The sequence below is a fragment of the Lycorma delicatula genome, chromosome 1 (genome assembly GCF_047948215.1).
Source record: "Lycorma delicatula isolate Av1 chromosome 1, ASM4794821v1, whole genome shotgun sequence".
NCBI classification, from domain to species: domain Eukaryota; kingdom Metazoa; phylum Arthropoda; class Insecta; order Hemiptera; family Fulgoridae; genus Lycorma; species Lycorma delicatula.
This window is the reverse complement of record NC_134455.1, coordinates 273,334,550-273,351,853: the sequence shown is the minus strand read 5'-3', so window position 1 is coordinate 273,351,853 and position 17,304 is coordinate 273,334,550. Positions and strand designations below refer to the sequence as shown.

At 38.6% G+C, this 17,304-nt stretch overlaps 1 protein-coding gene across 1 annotated transcript in view; it reads left to right on the top strand.

Annotated features, from left to right (window-relative positions):
* Window positions 1-440: 440 nt before the first annotated feature.
* Window positions 441-17,304, top strand: part of LOC142318313 (venom allergen 3 homolog) — a 32,946-nt gene continuing 16,082 nt past the window's right edge. Inside the window, exons 1-2 of the mRNA XM_075354884.1 lie at window positions 441-565; window positions 983-1,052. Of these exons, the coding sequence (XP_075210999.1) occupies window positions 501-565; window positions 983-1,052 (135 nt within the window). The 5' untranslated portion in view covers window positions 441-500. The remainder of the gene's footprint in view (window positions 566-982; window positions 1,053-17,304) is intronic.

The window sequence follows — 17,304 nt, the reverse complement described above, 5'->3', positions numbered from 1 at the left end:
CCTACTGCCTACTGGCTCTAATTCTGTCTACAGCATGTACTAATATTTTAATCCTCTGTTAATAATTTAATCTTCTTCTGTTAACGACTTCATCTTATCCTCTGTTTACAACGAACTCACCGAAATCTTTTCGTACTTAACCGCAGACAAGAAACTGAATAACCCAAAACTGAATATTCTGGTGACGAACGACTATAGAGATCGGAATTCGTTACAACCTGAAATCTTGATTTGTGCTTGACCTTGACCTGAAGGCTGCTCCCCCTAAAAATTGCTGACGTTATCAAAAAATGACGAGAACAGCACGTGGCAATCACGTGAAAAATATGTTATCAATTCTTGGTAATCATATATTCAGCATGTAACAATCACGTAATCCAAAAACATTATCTGGTGATAAAGCATTTACGTTAGAATTGTTAATCCGAGGCCAACGGATTTATATGTAAATACCCGCTAAATTTCCATCGTAATCGTACCACGTTTCATGTTACTAGTATATGCTGTATATTTCATACTTCTATCTGCGACATCTTTGCTCTTCGCTATCCTTATTACAGATAACGTGAGTAAAACGTCTTTTTAATAATAATAATAATAATAATAGAGTTTGAATTTGATTAAGTAATATTTTTAAAATAATTAAATATTACTTTAAACAATACTTGAATGATGTAAGTGTTTAGGTTTTTAAAACAAGATATTAATTGTAAATATTTTACACTTTAGATGTTTTACTTTCCAGTTTAATTAGTGCTTTAAATAATTTTTATAAGTGAATGTACTAGTTGAGTTTCTATAAGGTATTAATTATAATTGAAAATTACGCATTCTTTCCAATTTAATTACACACTTAATATGAATTAAGATCGATAGCTATTAAACTCAAATATTTCTATGTTTATAAAATTATTAGCGATTTAAATAATAACGTTTGATATTCAATAATTTACTTGTCCTAACGCTCGTAAATCTTTTGCAGGATTATAACTGCGAATAGAAATCAGCGAGCAGTTTTACAATCTACGAGCCCGATCGCTGCTTCGTTTAAGGTAATTATATCACATTTTCGAAAATATACTGTCTTTTCCGGGATCAATTTCTTTGCGTGCAATTAATCTAAGAGTTTAGTATAACATCAGTAACAGCAACAACATCAAATACGGTGAGAACAGCTTCTAAAATGCATTATTTTAAACCACATCGATTTATTTGTTTTAGTTTAAATGTTTACATGTAGTACTAGTTCTATTAGCTTGCGTATGAGCAACGGCTAACTATTTTATTGCATAAAGAAGTGAAATAGATGCACTCTCTGGTGAAGTATCGGGTATTTTTAATTCTAATTAAGTTAATAAAGTGTATTTTAAAAAAGCTGTTTCTTCTACAGATGTCTCGTGTCGAAAGACGTGCACTTTCGGATGATGATGAGAACACTGATGTTGAACAGTCTGGACCGGATCCTTCTAGGTCGGTAAGAGGAAGGAAATTACGTCTTTTTCTCTTCGTGGAGGAGAAAACTAATGAAACCTTACTGGAAGGGATGGATGAACCGTACCCGAGTCCATCGGGTCTCCAACAGCTGGACGCATCCGTTAACCAAAGTCGGCAGCAACCTCTTCCTACACCTACCAATAGGGAATAGTCGTCCGTACGTAACCACAAACGGACGCAACCACAAACAGGAGTTTACTTGGTGTAATATTGTTATATTACATCTACGATTTAATCCTGTCTGTGGCAGGAGGCGTTGGAAAGAGGAGCTGAAACTTTATCCCGTAAGATCCTGACGATGAAAACGATACAGGAGAATCTAAAAGTCTTCCGTTGGAGTCTGAAAACTAGAATGACAGCCATGAAAGACAATCAAATGATGTTAATGAACGCCCTCTGTAATACGTTAACCTGCGGCTAAATGTGAGAGGCAACAAAACTGATCAATCGGGTGAAAGCTAAAACGTTTAGGAGAACCGAGATAGGTCAGTTTATGTAAACCTCCACGTGAAAGCAAACGATCGACGAAATCTTCGAGGAAGAGGGCACCCCGCAGCGAGTTCCGTTTACTCAGTCGCAGTCGGTGGATGTAAAGCGACAGAATAAACAGTCCGTAGCGTGGATGCTATCTTAGAAGGGTAAGTATTAACTGAAGAAAGAACTGCTTGATACGGAAGAAATAGGTCTCTCGTTCAGAAAAATCCATAAACAAATTAAAACTTAAGGCCAAAATCGTAGTCTATAAGCACGACGATCAATTCGTGTTCAACGAATTGATCTCAGCGTCGTATACGAAAATGTCTAAAGACATTCGAAAAGACACTAAACAGGTCGCGCGGTCCATCACAGTAATGCATAGGATTAATGGTTGCTTCGTACTAGACTCGCGATAGTTAATTTTTTAATTTTAATTGCTTTTGAAGGAACATGTCCACTGAAGAATACCGTTACCAGAGACTAAGACTTGAGGCAGTCGAACAAGTCGGAAGATTCGTCCTAATAGAAAACGCATTCAGTTGCAACTTAAGCACGTATTATTATAAAACGACAATGATGTACGTAAGAATATTTGATTGCTTTTAGCAACGGTGAGGGGAGAAATCAAATTTTTGCACTCCGAATTGGTAGCGCGGTAAGGCGCGATAAAATATAGTTACTTATTAAAGCTTTGGAACGAAAAGCCGCTAGTGGTAGAGTATAGTGATGTAGGGTTTAAAACACGAAATTTCAAAATTTTCAATGAAAATTACATCAAAAATTCAATACGACATGTGATCAAAATATTGCTTCAGGAAGAGGATAATTTCGAAAGTAGACAGAGCGTTAGACGCTGTTGAACATCAACTGGATTTTAATGCGAATAAACCGTTATCAGTCCTTAGAGAATCGTATATTATTCCCCCTCCCCAATCCGTTCGAGACAAACACGCCGTCATTAATGTGAAAAATAACAACGAATATTTTTTTAAATGGCGATTGTATGCAAATATGGGCAAGGCCGAAATCTCGATCAAGTAGATAAGCGATACGATTCCTTATTAGATAAATACAATTTCGATTCCTTCAATTTTCCGGCAAGTGTAAGCGACGTTTATAAATTCGAAAAGAAAAATAACGCTTCCGCGAACGTTTTCTCGGTTGACGAAAACGGCAACATCACAAAAAGAAGATCACTTTGAGTTCTTGTTATCTGCCGATTGCGACCAACAACACTTTTCCTTAATCTCCGATTTCGAAGGGTTAACCCGTTCTCAACTGACGAAACATCATAGAAGAGTAGACATCTATAAAATATATTATAATTTTAACAAAAAGGACAAGAATAGTGCGACAAAGATGATGGAACATCTAGAAGAGTGCAGAAGTAATTCTCCCGCTAAGGTTATACTCCCCAACCCGAAAGAAGACGGCTCTCAACCTATGTTAGAATTAAAAAAAAACTATCACCATTCGTTCCCACTTCCCGTTACGCGGATTTCAAGTGAATTCTGAAATCGATCTTGACATAATCTCCCATACCGTATACGGTTCCAAAGGAGCAGCACAATCTCATAAGTTCTTGCGCGTATTTCGTAGTACATCATAGTACGCCGGATATCGTTCGAAACCCGATTCTCTTTAAACCCTACTACTATAGGGAAAGGGATCCGCATAGTTCGTTCATGGAATTTCTCCACCACATTTTCTTTCAAGTAGATGAGATTTGAAAAGAAGAAAGTTATGAAATACACTAATGAAGATAAACTTACCTTCGAATCGTCTATAAAGGCCTTGCTGGCTCAGCAAGGCCTTCACCTTGCTGGTTCAGCCGGTCAGAAACCATCATCATATTACGGGTCGATATCGTACAGCTCTATGTAATAAGTTAAATCTAAAAAAAGCGAGTAGAACGTTCCGCCCCATTTTCATTCAAAACAATTAAAATTTCAATTCGCATTTCATAGTGAGAAAATTATTGCGATTAGAAAAAAATATTACTGTGATTCCAAACTCGACTGAAAAGTATATTTCTTTTTCGAAGAATATCAACGAAGGGATTTCTTTAAGTTTTATTGACACGTTCCAGTTTATGGCTTCCAACCTAGATTAACTGGTAAAAGCCCTTCCGACCGAAAATTTAATCAAACCAAAACATTTTTTGATATTGGATTTCCTCTGGTTACTCGAAAAGGCGTTTTTATCCGTACAAGTACATCGCCTTGTGGGAAACGCTGGAAGAGAGCTCTCTTCTTCTGAAAGAGAAGTTCTACAGCAGACTCACGGGAATCAATTTACCCAATGAGGATTACGAACACGTAAAAAGAATGTGGGACAATTTCAAAACAAACACTGAGCGATCTGTATCGCAAGTGCGATGTGCTGCTTCTATCCGATATTTTTGAAAATTTAAATGTCTTGATTTGAAAAAGTACGGACTAGTCTGCTCGCACTACTTCACGCTGTCGAGATTCTTCTTTGATGCTACACTGTTCAAAACGAGAATCCAACTGGATCTGATCAGACTATGACTTCTACATGTTTTTGGAAAAGGGTACTCGTGGCGGAGGGTTAAGAAACATGCGGTAGCCAACAATCCTACATCGGCGACGGGTATCTTATTGATGGGTATTCCTATCAACCAAGCAAATACCTGATATACCTGGAAGCCAACAACGTATACGAATGAGATTTGAGCCAGTGCTTATCGCATAAAAACATATTGTACACAATACAAATTTCCATATCGGAAAAAGTCATATCCATAAGGGACGAAGGATGATCGGATACTTACTTGAAATAGATGTCAAATATCCTTCTCAGTTGCACGAAGCGAACAGTGATTTCCGGTTTTTAACTCTGAACAAAGTCCCTCCAATTTCTAAATATCCGAAACTGATACCGATTTTACGGAACAGATTGAAATATATCTGTCATTTCACCGTTCTAAAACAGGCGATGAGAAACGGGCTTTGGGTGACCAAAGTCCATAAAATGTTGCAGTTTGCGCAGTCCCCGTAGTTGAAGGAGTATATTATGACTAATTCTCGATCGGTCACAAAAAATGTCGAGAAGGATCTCTTTAAACTGATGAACAGCGCGGAAAGTGCATGTAGAACGTTAGAAAGAGGGTAAATATCGAGCTGGTGTCCTCCGAATAAAGGCTGATAAAACTCAACAAGCCACAATTTTAGGACAGGATCGTTTACGGCGAAACGTTTTTTCGACAAACCGACATATGTAGGCCTTTCCGGGCTGGAGTTGAACAAAACTCTGTTATGCTATTTTCATTATGATGTGATGAAAAAAAGTACGAATCGAAAATCGACTTGTATATGAATAAGGATAGCTCTTCTTATGAAGTAGAAACGAATGATTTTTATAAAGATCCGCAAGAAAAGCGTACATGAATTACTTTGATACGTCCGATCAGCCTAAAGCTCACCCTTGTTTTTAGTTAAAAAATAAAATAATATACACACCTTACCGCTAGAACATGTTAATACACCGTTAAGAGTTAAGCACTCCTTTTCGGTATAATTAAAAGGCGAACATTTACGCGTTAAAATATAACCGCATAGTAACGTCTTAAAATCTATAGCGGTCGGATTAACCTCCTATACTCCGATGTAATTTAATGAGTGATTGTAATAATATAAAAATAAAATGAAATGTAATGTAAAATGAATTGTAAGAAAAAAAAATTTAGATTATACTCGTATGTAGTTTAGTAAATACTCGTACGCATATTATAAAGAAATAATTATATTTATATATTCATTTAAATAAGTTATCTTTTTTTCAAATATATGTATTCTGTAAATAAATTATTGTATGTATATATTCTGCTAATTAACGGTATTGTTTTTTTAAAATATATGAATTTTATAAATAAATGAAAATGATTGCATGAGTATATGCTGTTAATTAATTTGTATTGCGTTTTAAAAATATATGTATTCTGTAATAAATGAATTTTACGCATACATTTTGTTCATTAACTGTACTGTTTTTAAAAGTATATGTATTTTATAAGTAAATTCATTTGAAAAGTTGCAAAAAGGTCTTTGATATATTTGCGTCTAGCGTAAAAAATAAATATTCCAATAATTTTTTTAAAGTGTTAGTTTAGTTCTCGTCTCTTACGTCTATTTATTTAAATTAAACATTTTTGGTATGTTGAAAGAAGTAAAAACGTACAAAATACTAACGAAAATAAAATACACTTAATAACCTGTAAGGTTAAAGTTCAATCTAATATCCGTTACAATCTACACAAAACATAATATCAATAAATGCAGTTCATGAAGTCGCAGTCCAACCCACTTTAGGTACATGTAACTTAGGTACCCAAGCAATTCTTTTTGCTTAGGTACTTCCGACAGAAAGAAAAGCTTCAAACGTCGCCGCCACTGTTTATACCGAATTAGAGGTCGCAAGAAAACCACCAACAATTACGACATAAAGTATCCCGTAGATATTTAATTGTATTTTCATTACCGAAATTAAACCGCGTGTCATTTTGCAGGAGCGTTTCGAGGATCAGACCAGTCTGGAATGCGGAACGATCTGCAGTGTGAGATATGTCCAAAGAAAACTTTTCTCAACAGGAGACTGAACAAAGTTTTTGTCAGATGAACTCGCGACAAATTTAAGCTTTTCCATCAACGTGACGAAATACTTGTTTTACTCCATCATAGATGGAATTGAAAGAATATAAATTTTGTATAAATGCTCCGGTCTCCTTCGGATTATATATCGGATACGAAATGCCGTAGCTGAAAAGTACAGTTTTTTCACATTCTATTCTTAGGATATACGTAGTACTTGGAAACGAAGTCGTTGAACCGTTTGAGAATGATGTAGCAACGCAATCCGAAGAGTCTGTGGTCTTTAACGGCCATTCTCGTCACTTTCTTGAAACATTTCCTGTATTGGTAGTAGTTCCCGATCTTGAAAACGTAGAGCAATCCGTTATTGAAATGGACCGCCCCTTCCACATCTACCGGTATTTCAGGAAACAAGATTGGAGACAAGGTTAGTCCTGGAAATCGTGAAAGAGCTTTCGTTTATCTCCGGCTCGCAGTTTTCGATGTAGATGAGTACGTTTTCCCGGTGTAAATCCTCACGACCCGTTGATTTTATAGGGTCGAACGATGTTGAAGTGGAAACATGCGTTCTTCGGATACCCACCAGGCAGCTATTTTGCATGTGGTGATCAAGCACGTACAACCTTTGGTCTGAGAAAACTACCATGTGGCTGTTCAGACGCTAGTACAACATTAATTTATAAATATAATAGTCGTCTTACAAAGAATACATTGTAAAACAAAATATACTGGGAAGTTTCAAAAAATATCTCGTTTAATGAGATATTAAAAACTGTTTGTTTTACTTGTAAATAAACAAACAGATTTTAACTGAACCAATTTTTTTTTTTTATAATACCGGCAGGTAATCAGTTCTTTCCCATTTAATTTCCTCTTTTGAAAATTATATACTTATTTATCAGCGAATTATTTTTTAGACTTATTACTTTTTTATCAGCGAAAAAAAATTTTAAGATATAACCGTTAAATAAATTTTTATTTAAGTAGTTTTAATAGATTAATATTTGCCTGCGATAGTAGTTCTTGACGGTGAACTGCGCCGTTATTTTTACCATAGGCGAACTCGACGTCGTAGCAACGGCCTCTATCTTTGCTGCAGCCACTGCTGCTGCTTGGTCATAATCATAATTCAACAATCTAGCGTAACTAGCAGTATTCACATTTTCATCATCACTGCTACTATCAGTTTCTGTCGACTCCAATTTCCGGCGTCTACCATTCCTAAGTGTGAACAACACCATCCTCTTGGGCGGTGATGGATCATGAGTAACGAGATGAACCGGATGTTCTAATTTCTTCACTCTCGTGCAACACCTGGTTCGCGACTTCCTACAATTGTTCATCATTGATCGAAAACATACATTGAGATATCTGTAGAATAGTAATCACAATCAAATTTGTGTACGACAAAAACCTTTACTACTGATATTCATTTTATTTTAAAATCGACTTACAATCCTATTTTACAGATGGTGAATATACCAATTAATCCCAATGTACAAGCCGTTGGGGGGGACTGTCGATGATATTGTAGTATTGATTTCGTAAAAAACACGTCGAATATAATATTTAATAAAAAAAATATTACTAAAGTAATAATAGTGCTAATATTTCATCCAAACATTTAAATTAAAAAATAGAATCAAATAAATCGATTCGATTTAAAATAATGACGAAAACTGTCGATGCCCATCATCTAAAAAAAATTTAGAAACTTTTGTGTTATTATTATTGCCGTTGTGCTAATAGTTGTTGTTGTTCTTGTACTAGTTGGTTACTGATGACTTGGTTACTGACGACCTACAACCAGAAAAAAAAAAATCCTTACTGGAACCCGCTAGCAGTTACTTTAATATTATCTAAAGTGCTTGATTAAACTGGAAATAATGCGTAATTTTCAATTAATATCTTATATTATAGAAACCAAATTAGTACATTCGCTTATAAATATTATTTAAAGCGTGTAATTAAACTAGAAAGTAAAACATGCAAAGGTAAAATACTTACAATTAATATCTTATTTACAAATACTAAACTCGTATATTTAAGTAATATTTAATTATTTTAAATATATTATTTAATCGTATTAAAACTATAATTATTATTTAAAAGACGTTTCTCTAGTTTCATGTCAATAATAACTATAGCAAAGAACAAAGATATCGTAGATAGAAGTACAGTATGTACATCATACGCTAGTAACATAAAACGTGGTATGAACACGATGGTTATTTAGCGGGTGTTTATATAAATTCGTTGGTCTCGTCATTGATATAACTTTCAAATAAGCAGATTAACAATTCTGACGCAAATGCATTATCGCCAGATATCGTTTTTTGACAACGTGATTGCAACGTGCTGATAACGTGATTTTTTTCATGATGTCAGTAATTTTTTTTTGCAATCAAGTCAAAGTCAACGAGGTCATAAGTCAAGGCTGCGCCAGATTGTCCATTTATATATTATTCGCATGATTCAATCGTGCTCTCAAATATTACCGCACACCGCACACTCCCTTTGAATATTACCGTAAACGGTACAAATGTTTGCAGGTTGGTCTTTGGGAGTATTTTTACTTCCGGGCCCAGGTCTTGACTTACAACAGGAAAGTCGATCGACCCTTTTCTTCGTTCAAGGCTAATCGTTTGTACTCTCTGAACCTTCTACACTAATGTAGGAAGAAATGTGGCACAACAGTAAATGAAAGACCTAAATATGCTTTCGAAGATTGCATTTTCTTATCGACTGCTATAAGGGAACAGCTCAAACAGATTTTTACAGTTTATACAAATTTAATTTTGCTGCATTCTTAATAATTTCTTTTTTTTAATTCAGTAACCCGTGATTGAAACGGAGTACAGTCTGAATTGACCGGCATTGTCGGAAATAACAGATTTAAAATTAGATCTGTCCTCGTGGATTTAAAGGTACGTTCATCAACTTATTAGAAATGAAATAAAATTTTCCAATGTAAGCGATAAATTTCACTTGAAATCTTAAATAAAATATTTGCACACACTTTGTAGGTGACGGCTGATCTACTTAACTGCTGGTTAATAGTTACTAACTGCTAGCGTCAGCAGTTAGTACATACTAATATACTATATCGTCAGCAAACAGCAACATTTCCCTTGAAGGCATTTTTTTTTTATAAACGGTTCACTTCGGTTAAGGCTATAGTTCCATTATCTGTTTAGATATCAGCTATTGTATTACTTTTATAAAGAAAAACGGGTGTGCTAAATGCCTCCTCTCGTAAAATTTATATATTTTACATGGTTAAGCAGTCGTAAATAGTTACCACGAAAAATATGCGGATACTTAGTTGCTTCAGAAAACCAGTACGTTGGAGGAAGACTGAAGGAAGACTGGAGGAAGATTATTGAAGGGGTCAAACGCCTAAAAGTGATCAATCATTTACTGATCCCTTCCCTGTAAAACTCAATATAGCGTTAAAAATTTTGTTCACACGTAAGATTGTGAAACAAAAATACCAGTATAAACTACTCACGTTGCTGTGTACTATAATGGGTAAAACTTTATTAATAATGTACGTATTTTTTTTAATTGATGTTAATTTTTTGCTTTTCCATCATGAAGCTGGGGTTTTCGTAATCTAGGACTTCTTTGGAATAGCTACCACTTTCCTAAATGCCATAAATAACTCCTGATCTTGCTTTGGTTGTTAGGGGCCAAATATTAGAGCGAGTTTTGTATTACGATAGAGAGTGCATTGATAGATAGCACCCCATTCGGTCGCCCTAAAGCATAAGACCGAATGTCTGTGCCACAAACGGCTACTGAGCCACGAAAGTTTAGCGACCAGTGTCCTAACTAGCTTCTAGAGCTAACCTAAAAGTGTAAGCGGAATAAGCGTGGCACCATACACTACTCGCTTGGGTGTCCCACCGCCCGCTTGTCATATACACTAAAATGGGTAGGCGTACCTCGTAAACTAGTAAAACATATACGACTATCAATAATTAATTTTTGTTATCAAAGTCAGCAATTCGCTGCCACGCCTAGGCCGCTGAATGCCAGCAAGTACTTGTCCATAATTAAAGCGCTTGGAACCTTAATATGGCTCGTAGCCAGCCATATCTTCCTACAAACGGTTAGCTTCCTACAGCAGTGCGGTAGGAGTCTTTTCCCTTAGGTAAACTACTGATTTCGGTTGAACGAAGCAACTGCATCTACGAAATCTCACACGGTCCGAAAATGCGGCTCTCGCCACGTTGACTCGCCGCTTGTGAGTGGCCAATTTTCCCTTTGACCTTTAAGTTACAGGGTGGCCTGAGTTCTGGCCCCGCCAAGAGTTGGACAATCGAACATCATGTGTTCGTTCGTTTGTACCTCCCCGCAGACGCACAGCTCATCAGCCGCCAGGTGGAACCGAAACAAATATTGGTTTAAATTTACATGGTTAGAGAGCACACGAGTTCCCGTTGACCTTAAAAACGAAGGAGAGGAATACCATCCCCCAGATCCTGTATAAATCTATACAAGGACCTTCCCTTAATCGTGGCGTGCCATTCTTGCTGCCATGCTTCCATCGCGAGGCTGTAAGGCCTCCTCCGCATGTGGGAGATGGCCAATTGTTCGAGATTTAGAACCGGTGCATTGAGATCACCGTTCCGCTCCGGTACAGGTCCGGCTCGAAACCGCATCACAAATACCTCGTCCTCCCTGCCACTTCGCAATTTCCACATGGCCGCCCAAACTTTCACCACTAAATCGATTGGAAGAGCCTTTCCCAATAGAGTGCAATAAAGTAGCCTTATAGGAGGTAGTTATAAACACCAGTGCATACAATTAAGGCTCTGAGCTGGGCACTCCTTAAATTTTGAATAAATGCTCGATTTCTTTCCAACCTATGCGCCCAAACGGACGCCGCGTAAGAGGTCCACTCGAAGACGCTTGGGTACTCCAAGTACAAATGACGGCCCGACAGTCCGTAATCCTTTCGATCAATCCTCCTAAGCTTGTGCATCACAGAGACGGCGTCCGCCGCTACTTGTCTAATGTGGTTGCTAAACAGCAATTTCTCATCAACCAAAACACCTAGGTACTTATGAACTCGAATTCGACTGATTACACAGCCTTTATACTTAATACGGGGGTTACGACTCTATGATAATTTGTCTGCACCCTTGAGAAGCATTAACTTCGTCTTGGGCACAGAAATCCTTAAATTTTGAATGTCCATCCAGCCCTCTGCGGTTGACAAAGCCGCCTGCGCTCGCAGCGAAAGCCTGGACCGTAACCCCTTTTGGGAATTCAGGCTCAAAAATCCGTCGAATACCAGGTGCCACAACAAGAGACCGAGAAGGGAGACCTGCTGGCTTCCCCTGGTAACGGATGTTTCCACAACTGCGCATCCTTAAACAGAGTCATTCGATCTGACAAGTAGTCACTTAGTACGGCCTGCAGGGGTACGGTAACACTGCGGCGCTCCAACCCATAGAGGCAGAACTCCAACACAAGGTAGGAAATGCTGCCTCTATGTCAATAAAAATTGCGAAATCATATTTACAGTCGGCGCTTTCCATTTTGGCAAGAGCATTTAAGATGCAATTCTTGGTGCCAACCCTTTTCATGAAGCCATACTGACCTCGAATTAGAAATGAGTTCATATCGATGCTTTCCCAGAGCCGTTCCACAACCAGCTTTTCAAGCAACTTGCCGATTACCGGCAATAGGCTGATGGGTTGATAACTGCTGACCTCACTCGGATCCTTTCCTGATTTTAAGAGCACCCTCACCAATGCCACCTTCCAACAAGTCGGAAAGCAACCCTTGTTTAGGCACCCCGAGAACAGTCTGCTAAGCGGCTCTCTATGACAGGAAGCAGATGATAGAAAATACCCGGGTCAAGTTGGTCAATCCCCGGTGTCTTTCTCAGTACCATTCGAGAAACCACTCGGTCTATATTTATGGATTCCACAGCCCGTAGGTCAGGGAATGGTGTCTCACTCGCCCTAACGACGACTTCTGCTTCACCCTTCTGAGCCATCTGGAAACAGAGTATCCAGGAACGCCTGGTAAGTCGTTACAGATGTTAAAGTGTGGTCACGACCACCAAACCCGCATCAAACACTGGACAGCACGTGTAATGTCTTTGGCCGGTAACATGACTTCGCGAGCTCCCAGGTTTTGCGCTGCAACTCACACATGTAATCTTACCAGAACTTCCTTGATGGCATGAACGTACTCATTACGGCCGCGCCGGTAGATCCGAAGACCCTCAGTGCGCATGTCACCAACGATAATCCCCGTTAGGGGGCGACGCTGGTATCTTCTTCTAGCGGACCTTTCCTTTCTTTTCCTGTTTAGCCTCCGGTAACTACCGTTTAGATAATACTTCAGAGGATGAATGAGGATGATATGTATGAGTGTGAATGAAGTGTAGTCTTGTACATTCTCAGGAGCTAGTTCTTGCGAGCAGCACGCTAAGGTCAGATGACCACCACTTTTTCCCGGGTTTCCGCCTGCGTTTAACAGACGGCTCCCCGAAAGCAGCGGTCATGGCGGCTCCAGGCACTCTCCGATCAGCGGACTGGCCACAACCTAAGGGTCCGTCCATTGGCTGAGGCCGCCGTAGGATCCTATCGCAGCCAGTCTTGATGGACCGGCCGAATGTAGATTGAGAGTATACAAAAGAAATTAATTTTAAAAAGGACGATGCTATTAGGACGTTTGTGAAAGGCTTAGATTGAAGAATTAGAAGACACTGCGCGCATTTTACATTTTTTCTTTATAAGAATCTGAATTCGCGGCAAATCCTATTTACAAGTGATATGCAGGAGCTATGGAAGAAAGCTGTGATGAATATATACAATAAAAAATATAAAATATTGAAAATATAATTAAACATACACAACAAAAATTTGGAAACGTTAAATTTAAAAATAAAAATACGGAAGAATTATATATTACACAATAAAAATATAGAACTAATCGTAGAAAACATTTTCTACCTAACTGTATAAGTAATTTATTTTAACACCCAGTAAGATTTGGGTTCTTTACGTTTTATTACCTATTTATCAGGCTCTTTTTTTTTGTTTTCTCTCTTTTCTTTCAATGTAAAGACTATTGAAATTAATTTATATTTTAGAAGTACAATAGAAACGGGCACTGTTCAGGATAGAATGAGAGCAGTATTATTTAAAATTCGCAGTTTTCTTGTATTTTAAACCTGAAGAGTACTAGAAAATAGGTTCGCCTAAGAGTGCTTGGGAGGGATCAACGATTGAAAAACTGTTTTTATTTATTTTTATTTTTTAGAACTATCGCAAAAAAAGTATAAATATTACCAAAAATCGAAATCAAACCTTAATTAAAGCTTATACATTATTTTATAATGCAATAGATGTTAATTACTAGCGATTTTATTGCCACACGTAAAGTCAGGAGATGGGAAAAGTCAGAAATGAGAACATAAGAAGAAAGGAAACATTACTAACTTCAAAGAACACTAACTTCAAGCAGTTGTAATGATATGAGCTTTTAATAATCAAATAGCAAGTTAGGTGTTTAAATGGATACCGCCACAGCTGGCGGGCTAAGATTCATTTCAAAAAAGGTTCGTACGGAAAAGAGAGGAAGTGATAGTGATTCATGGAAGGCTAGAAGACTTCGGAGTGTAAGATGAGTGAAGCCTATACCTATATTTATATAGGTATAAAATAAAATTGAAAATTTTATGAAGTACGACTGAAGTTTTGAAATCCACTGTAAGTTCTTCTGACGCTCTTGCTTGTAGTAGGTAAGGTTTTCGTGAAGGTCTTGTACCTCCGCATTAACAGTAGGTTAACTTCAAATCATATGTTGATGGACGACCAGTATGGCTTCCCCCCGGCAAGGGCACAGAGGTGGTCCACCACCTCTGTGCCGTTGTGAACTTGTTAACTTGTGGTGGCTCTCTGCCTTGTTTCAACTGCAGCAGCATGGTAGCACGCTAAATGAGATTAGAACTCTCTCGAGTTACTTCCGTGACAGAACTGTCGTCCTTCGTGACGGCAATTCGGAGGTAGGAAAGACCCTGTCTAAAGGTTGTCCGCAGGGCAATGTTCTAGGTCCACTTGTCTGAGTCGTTGAGTTCGATTCCCTCATGCGATTGCGGATGCCCAGCGGCTGTCGCATCGTGGCTTATGCCGACGATGGGCTGCTGCTGTTAAAGGCAATTCGCATGCAGAGATTGAGCTCATAGCGACACAGAATGTAAGGTATTAAGGTTGTGGAGTCTTCAGCATAAGATAGTTTTCAGTGTGGAGAAAACCACTATGATGTTCTTGAAGGGTCGTCTAACCGCAACCCGTCAACCGCAGGTTGTGATGGACGGCCTTCGGATTAGGTATGTTACCATTCAGAAGTATCTGGGTGTTAGCCTTGATGAGAAACTTCAATTCATAGAGGACCTTCAGTTTGTAGCGAAGAAGGCCCTCGATGCCTTCTTCGCTACAAACTGAAGAGTCCGTAGAGTCATCCATCCCGATTGGGGGTTGAATTATCGTACCATGCGTATTCTTTACAAAGGTGTCTGTGAGGCCATAATGTTGTACGTTGCGCCCGTCTGAGCTCATCGTTTGCAATTCCAATGCTATAGGGACATTCTTTTGCGAGCCCAGCGTCTTCTATTGTTGCTGTTGTCGGTGGCTATAGAACTGTCTCGCGAGAGGCAGTCACTGTGAACCCCAGCATAAAATCCATAGATATTTTGGCTACGGAACGTAGCCAGCGGTATATTTCCAAGAAGGGAGGCCTTTTTACATCAGGGCGTATGCGTGAAATTGAAGACCAAGGTTTTGACTCTTGGCAAGCTAGATGGAACGATTCTTCTACTGGTCGATACACGCATGGTATTTTTTCAAATATTAAGGAGTTGCGAGCGATTAGTTGGGTCTCCCCAATCGGTATATAACTCAATTTCTTTCGAGACATGGTGCTTTTAGGGATAGTCTGGCTAGGTTTAAGTTGGTTGACTCCGGCTTGTGTCCGGACTGTAGGGTCGATAACACTGTAGACCATGTCCTGTATGTCTGTACCCTGTACAAAGCTGATCGTACCAGAGTTGTTAGGGAACTTGAGAGAGTAAACTCCTTCTTTGATCTGCGAGTCAACTGGAGGACTCGCAGGGATTGGGCACTTGTGGATGGCTTCCTTCGATTCTTCAGCTAACGTAGGACGACCGAGGGGATTTAGTAAAATAGGAACCCGGGCGGCTAGGGTCCGCCTGGACAGTTTGATTGGCCGAAGGTAGGCGCTTTGGCAGCGAGCTACGGTTAGTTAGATAAGAGGTGATTATAATTGCAAACGCTGTCGGCGGAACGGCGACTGCAGTGCCGATGGGCATGGGATACCATGCAGTCGTGTGAGGTGTAGCTGCGTTTAGATGAGGGCAGATTAGAATGAGCAAACGACACTGTCGGTGGGATGGCAACTGCACTGCCAAGGACATGGGATACCATGCAGCCGTGGGGTGTAGCGGCATCTCGACGATGGTTTATAAGGTGAATGTCACGCGGGACTCTGCGATGGAGCCGAGTGGGAGTAGGAGGTCTATCCTCCTCTCCCTAGTGGACCAGACCGGAGTCCGTTATTTAACCTAAGTCTGGGGTTTGAACTAAGTTGAGTTCAGTATAAGAAACTAAGACTAAATTTCGTTGTTGCAATCAACATGTGGTGATATGTTGTGTTTAATTGCCTCGAATTCCGAGACATTTACGAAATTGTCTCATAATAAGTAGAACTAGGCGCGGGCATCGTGCTTCCGCGAACTCGGTTAGCTAGTTCAGAGGGATACGATGTAGGACATTCAAGATGTCCGGTCGAGGCATACAGCGAAGGCAATAGCTGAGTTAATAAATCACCGATATAAATGTCTAGCGAGGAATTTACATCGGTGGCATCTCACGAGGCCAGGCTTATTACTATGAGATGTAAAAAGTCAGAGGGCGATAGACGACTCCTGTTAAAGCCCAACAAGGCTATGAACGATCGGGAGGGGTGGTGTGGAGACCGAGTATCTTCCCCTAGGGAGTTGGGATGAACTTTTGAAATGGCTGTACAGAAATTAACGTAAAACACTTATTCAGCTTATAGATATAAATCAGAAAATGTACTTGAAAAATTAATTAATACATCGTGAATTATTATCTTTCAATATAAGTGTGTGCGTTTCCAGTCATGTTCAAAAGAAGCTGTTGTTTTTTCCTCAAGATGGAGGAGTTCATAAAAAGTTGCATCCTCATCGGATCTGTTGAGATGAACCTCACTCGGGTACGGGTCTTTTTCGGCCTCAAAAAGTTGAATAAAAACTTATGCAAGGGTATGCTCTGGCGTAGATTGGTGTTCTTTCCCATTATTTATTCATTACGTGCTACACTAAACACAGAGAAAACATTTTTAAATAAGTACATAATTTGAAAACGTCAATATACTTGTATATCTTAGAACAAGAATAAGAATTTAATTATGCAGCCGCAGAAAATCAACAGGCCAAAAACGTCTTCCACTGAAGTCGGTATTATATTTAAATATATATGTTAAAAACAAATTAAACGCTATAAAAAACACAAGTATTACCTACAAATTGAATAAATGAGAATTATCATGAGTCAATCAAAATTGCAGTCAACATTATATTAAAATAATTTATTATAATAATCAATTACTTTCAGTTATAAATAAACAAAAACAACAAACTAATTAAGATGCAAAT